Source organism: Pan troglodytes, chromosome 15 (genome assembly GCF_028858775.2).
Source record: "Pan troglodytes isolate AG18354 chromosome 15, NHGRI_mPanTro3-v2.0_pri, whole genome shotgun sequence".
NCBI classification, from domain to species: Eukaryota; Metazoa; Chordata; class Mammalia; order Primates; family Hominidae; genus Pan; species Pan troglodytes.
In genome coordinates this window covers 53,403,465-53,409,960 of record NC_072413.2, presented here as the reverse complement: position 1 = coordinate 53,409,960, position 6,496 = coordinate 53,403,465, and the positions used below count along the sequence as shown (strand labels likewise).

Here is a 6,496-nt window from a genome sequence, read left to right as displayed (position 1 = left end):
ATTAATGTGTATTTTTTGCCTTTTAAAATATTGAACAGTTGATCCTGATCATTAGGTATTAAGCACTGTGAAGGATCCTGTCTGAATACAAATGAAACATAAGCCCGAGACCTTAAAAAATAATCCTTTTGTTTGAAATGATCAGAGAGAAAGACTTCTCACTTAAAAATAAATCTTAAACTTTCAGGAACCATTCAAGTTTAGTGTAAACTCTATTCTGAATATAGAGAATTTTTGCTTTTGCTTGTTTTTGTAATCCTACGTGATTTGTATTTAAAAAGACTGGGTAAGATTAAGAAGACGGAGGAGCAAAGGGCTCAGATTCAAGACCTAATTAGCTTGTAGAATCACCAGCTTTCGATGGTGATGTGGAGATTAACAGGGAGGGACGGGCTAATATGAATCATGGCTCTTGGCTGTAAATCATCAGTGACTACGTCCTTTACCAAAGTAAGAAAACAGGTTTGTAGGGAGGCAGAAGTCAGTTTCCAACACTTTGAGTTTGTGGTGTCCTGGAATGTCACCTGATACCTAGTAAGTAGTTCTGGATCTTTGGGTATGGAACTTGAGAAAGGAATCCTGGCTAGAGAGAGAATTCAGGGCAGTTTATCAGTAGATAGCCTAGTAAAATCATCCTTGAGAATCACTGGTCTATTTAATCTGACCTATAAACTCACTTTTCTCTGTAGTTTAGAGGCATATTCAAACACTAATTACTCTGATATGATCCTCCCAACACATCACCTTATATATCCCCTATCCCCCAAAAGAAACTTGAAGGGAAGTCCTAACCATCTACCTAGTTCAAATTCTCTTAGAGCATGGCCCAGGGTAGGGAAGGTACATTAGCCACGTGATTAACTTTTCAGAAAGATACGATTCTGATTTTGCACGTTCACTTTGGTTGTTTTCACTATTGGTAAAGTATAATACTATTAACCATATTAATCCTCACGGCATTAGATGGGTACTATAATTCTATCCATTTAACACGAGAGAACAGGCGCAGAGAGATTAAGGAACTTGCCCCAAGTCACACAGCTATTAAGCAGGTGAGTGAGCCAAAATTCAACCTAGTTCCAAGACCCAGCCCCTTCACCCTACTTTGCTGTAGTTTTAGCCAGATTTTAAAGCATCCACAGCAAGTTAAATTCCCTTATTCCGCTCCCATTCCGTTTTCCCAGAATCCTTAGGGTATGGTATTACAATTTTCTGCACAAGTTTGAGGCTTTAACTCGTAGTCTTGGCCTGAGCCAGCAGATGATGACATTTTGTTTGGCCGACTAGCCCCCCTAATATAACTCTCCCCCTGCTTCGGGACCTGTTGCCCCTCAGCAGACAGGAAAAACAACAGTACCCGGGACAGGAACACACAGCGGCAGAGGGGTCCAGGGGCTCGCCGGGATCCCAGCCCGCCTTCCCCAGGCCCCTCCTCCTGGCCCAGAATGCACCCGGTTGAAAACAAAATCCCACGTGACTGGCTCTCCTCTCAGGCCATCATGGCGTCTCCCAGTGGGAAGGGAGCCCGGGCGCCGGAGGCTCCTGGCTGCGGGCCCCGGCCGCTCGCCCGGGACCTGGTGGACTCCGTGGACGATGCGGAGGGGCTGTACGTGGCTGTGGAGCGCTGCCCGCTGTGCAACACTACCCGCCGGCGGCTGACCTGCGCCAAATGCGTTCAGAGCGGCGATTTCGTCTACTTCGACGGCCGCGACCGGGAGAGGTACGGCGGCCGCCACGGCCCTGTTGTTTCTTCTGCTGTGTGTCCTCCAGCCAGGCAGCCGAAGGCTGGAACCTGGGGCTCCCCGTCCGGGCACCAGATACCAGCGAGAGGAGCGAGAGAGAGGAAGTGTAGCTAGCTGCTCTGCACCGGAGCTTTGCTACCAGAGGACAGCGTAGGGGCCAGATGAGGGAAGGTCGCCGTTTCCCCATCACCCACCCAAGAGGAGTTTGACCCCACGGTGCTCTTGGTCACTGGGGAAAAAAGGAATAAGTGGTGACTCTCTGGAGAAGTTTTCCCGTTGCTGCCATTGAGTTAGATTCCCAGCTCTTTGCTGTATGTATTCCCATTCAAAAGCTTGGCTTTCTATTTTCGAAAGCATATTTATACTCATTCTCTAGAGGAGAGAGTAGAAGAGAATCAAATAACTGCTTTAGAGGGATTTGGGCCTGGTAGTCTGTCACAGATGGACTTTGTTATCAGACATGCTTACTCTAATGTGTGAATTGGGGCTTGCTGTTAACGCCCCTTTCCCCTCCCTGCCTCTAAAGATTATTTTAGATTCTTAGGAATTTGGGAACGTGTTTTGGCCTTGTTTTAAAATTCAGTTTGGGAGCTGCATGTTTTTAGTTAAGAGAATTGCTTTTAGGAAAATGTTTTGGTTTCATTTCGAAATCTAAACGGAGAGCTACAAGTTCTTGGTTAAGAAAATTGAAAAATTAGTGTGATTAGCTGCAGGATCTCCCACTCTCAACTTATGTTTCAACAATTTAGTGTCAATGATAGTAAGATAGCTAGCATTCTGAGCACAAAAATTCAGGTGTTAATTCATTTGCAACAACCCAATGACTCATCCCCAACTTATTAGGAAGCTGCACAGTAAGTGCTTTGCCCCAGGTCACACAAATAGTTAAGTGTAGGAACAAGAATTAAAATTCAGACAGCTTGGACCTATGTACCCGCACTTAACCACTAGACTTTATATTCTCTATATTTGGGAATGTTTTGAGTTCTTAGTATTTCTGTGATCGTGGATGGAGTTGTTTCCTTTCTCTTTTGAGGAGGTTTGAATGACAAACTCTTTTTTAGTTTTGTTGCTGTGTCTCATTGGTGCTCTTGATGACTTTAGAAACTGCTTATGTAGTAAGTGATAGCTTTAAAAATTAAACCAGTTATAAGAATACGGGGTATGAGATGGAAATGTCTAACTGATGGAGTGAATCGAGGATTTGGTTCTGGACCTTCTTGTCTATCTACACGTTTTAGTATGTCTATTCACATAATTTAAATACCATCTATATGCTTAGGACTGCCAGACTTGTATCTCCAACCTAGACTTCTCTAAAGTCCTGAAAACAGCTGCTTATTCAACATCAATATTTTTAGATTTGCAATAGATATCTTCATTTTAATATGGCAAACTAAACTCTTTGATTTCCATCATAAATCTGTTTTCCCATGCTTATCCCAACCCAGTAAATGTCAATCTCATTGTTCCTTTGGTTCAGGCTAAAAAACCTTTCAGTTCTCCTTGACTCCTCTCTTAACCCAACTCTGTTTAGTCCCATCAACAAATCCCATCTACTCTTCAAAACTTATCTTACAACAAATCCCATCTACTCTTCAAAACTTATCTTAAATCTGACCCTTTCACCATCACCTGGTCCAATCTACCAGAGACATAAACTTATTTTCTCTTATGTCTCTGCTTCCGTCCTTGCTCCCCTTTTATACAATTTCCATATTGCAGCCAGAGTTATGCTACTCCTCCATTTCTGTTCAGATCTTCCAGTGGTTTTTCGCTTTACCCAAAGTAAAAGCTGGAGTCCTTAACCAAAGTTCTATATTATCTGTTCCTCTGATTTAATCTCCTATTATTTTCTCCCTTACCTAATCTGCTGTGCCACTGTGGCCTCCTTGTCTGTCCTCAAACATACCAAGAACACTCCTTCCTCAGGACCTTCGCGGTGGTATTTAGACAGCCAGGAACTCTTTCTCTCAGAAATCTTCAGGGCTGCCTCCTTTGTTTTTTTTTAGGTGCCTGCTCATACGTTAGACTCTTTCTGATCCTTCTATTAAAATGCTAACCTCATGCGTATTTAACCAGCTTTATTATCTTTTCTTTTCCATAACACTTATCACCATGTGATGGTTGTACATATTAATTTGTCTAACTGCCCCCCACCCCAGTGATATAAACTCTATGAGGGCAAGAGTTTTTCTCTTTTATACACTGTTGTATTCTCACATAGTAGAAACTCAATAAAGATTTATGGAATGATTGAACTGACTCTGTCCCTCTTTCCCAAACTCAGTTTCTAGACCATTTCAGTATTATTCATCATGATCCATTTGTTACTAAAGCCAGAAAACTGGGAGTTATCCTAGACTTTTCTTTTTCTCTTCCTCTCTGCATCCAAAACTCAGCAAGTCTAATTCACTTTGATGTGAAAATGTATCTTGAATCTATCCGAGTTTTAGTTCAGACCACCATCATTTCTCTCCTGACTACGTAGTGATCTCCCTTCTTTTACTCAGACAACTCTTCCTTACCTTGCCTCTGGTCTCCAAACAGCAGCCACAATAGAAATGTAAATAAGATAATGTCACTGTTTTGCTTAAACCTTTCATTAGCTCCCATTGCATTTAAAATAAAATCCAAGCTCCTTACTATGGCATACGAAGCCTCATGTGATTTGGCTACTGTTTGCCTCTCTAATTTAGACTCTAAGGTTGAGTTTAAAATGTGGGCTTTTGACTCATGCTCCCTTGAATTGAGTCCAAGCTCTACCACTTGGTACGTGATTTATTTTATTTTATTTTTTTTGAGACAGGATCTTGCTCTGTCACCGAGGCTGGAGTGCACTGGCACAATCATGGCATACTGCAGCCTCAGACTCCTGGGCTCAAGCAATCCTCCCATCTTAACCTTTTGAGTAGGTGGGACTACAGGCATGCACCACCACACCTGGCTAATTTTTAAATTTTTTGTAGAGACAGGGTCTCCCTATCTTGTCCAGGCTGATCTCGAACCTGTGGGCTGAGCAATCCTCCTGCCTCAGCCTCCCAAAGTGTTAGGATTACAGATATGAGCCACCACGCCTGGCTGCTATGTGAGTTTGAGGAAGTTTTTTTGAGGGGGGAGGGGACAGGGTCTCACCCTGTAACCCAGGCAGTGCAGTGGCAAGATCACAGCTCACTGCAGCTTTGACCTCCCTGTTCTCAAGCGATTCTCCTGTCTCAGCCTCCCTGGTATCTGGGACTACAGGCGCACATCAACACGCCTAACTAGTTTTTTTGTATTTTTTGTAGAGACAGGGTTTTGCCATGTTGCCCAGGCCGGTCTTGGACTCTGGAGCTCAAGCCATCTGCCAGCCTCAGCCTCCCCGAGTGCGGGGATTACAGGTGTGAGCCACCATGCCTGGCCCTGAGCAAGTTTCTTAACTTCATGTTTATTTCATTTTGTAAATAGCAGGGTATCTAACTTCATAGGTTTCTAGTAGTGATTACATAAAGCATGCATTTAAAGCGGTTAGCATGATGCCTAGAACGTATTACGCACTCAAATAAGTTCATCCTTGTGCTCCCTCTTTTTCACTGCTCCACAGTTATAGGCCTTCTCTCAAATCCTCAGTCACATGAAACTTCCACCAGTGGGGCTTTTTTCTTGCCGTTTCTTCTGCCTGGAACACTTTTCCTCCTGATTGATACCTTGTCTTTCACCATTCAACTTAAAGGCCACTTCTTCGGTGAGGCCTTTCCTGACCTCCCTCACTAAGATAGGTTCCCACCTCCATCTTTTCCCCTATTCATTATTTGCTATCACAGTACCCTATTTCTTTCATGGTATCACACACAATGTTTAATATTATTTATTTGAGGAAGATAGCCACATCTAGAATGTAGTTTCATGAAGGCATGAATTCTGGTCTTGTTCTTTCAGATCACCAGCCCAGCAGCAGCAGGTAGCAGAACTTAGGCATGTTGTTGAAGGAATGTCAAAAGCAATACAACTTTTAAAACTCAACATAGGGGTTGGGCGCAGTGGCTCATGCCTGTAATCCCAGCACTTTGGGAGGCCGAGGCAGGCGGATCACTTGAGGCCAGGAGAGCGAGATTAGCCTGGCCAACATGATGAAACCGTATCTCTACTAAAAATGCAAAAATGAGGCCGGGGGGCAGTGGCTCACGCCTGTAATCCCAGCACTTTGGGAGGCCGAGGCGGGCAGATTACGAGGTCAAGAGACCGAGACCATCCTGGCCAACGTGGTGAAACCTTGTCTCTAGTCAAAATACAAAAATTAGCTGGGCGTGGTGGCACGCATGCCTGTGGTCTCAGCTACTCAGGAGGCTGAGGCAGGAGACTCGCCTGAACCCGGGAGGCGGAGGTTGCAGTGAGCCAAGATCACACCACTGCACTCCAGCCTGGCGAGAGAGCGAGACTCTGTCTCAAAAAAACAAAAACAAAAATTAGCTGGGTGTTGTGTTGCAGGCCTGTAATCCCAGCTACTCGGGAAGCTGAGGCACGAGAATTGCTTGAACCTGGGAGGCAGAGGCTGCCATGAGCTGAGATCACACCACTGTACTTCAGCCTGGGCGACAGAGCTAGACTCCATCTCAAAAAAAAAAAAAAAAAAAAAAAAAAGACAATCTCAAAAATTCTTGGCTAAATGTGAGCATTAGATTTTCAGAAGAGAGATATGTTGTGGTAGATTTCTTTTCCTGACCAAGCAGAAAAATATAAAGCAAATAACCATTCAAAATTTAGAATAAAAAAGA

The 6,496-nt window shown here is 43.8% G+C and overlaps 1 protein-coding gene across 2 annotated transcripts in view; it reads left to right on the top strand.

Moving 5' to 3' along the window:
* Positions 1–1,453: 1,453 nt before the first annotated feature.
* ATG14 (autophagy related 14) overlaps positions 1,454–6,496 on the top strand; it is a 45,420-nt gene continuing 40,377 nt past the window's right edge. The window contains exon 1 of one of the 2 annotated variants that reach the window (XM_001162169.7): positions 1,454–1,720. In XM_001162169.7, coding sequence (XP_001162169.2) covers positions 1,500–1,720 — 221 coding nt within the window. In that variant the 5' untranslated portion in view covers positions 1,454–1,499. The remainder of the gene's footprint in view (positions 1,721–6,496) is intronic. The other variant, XR_010151123.1, reaches the window with a different exon arrangement.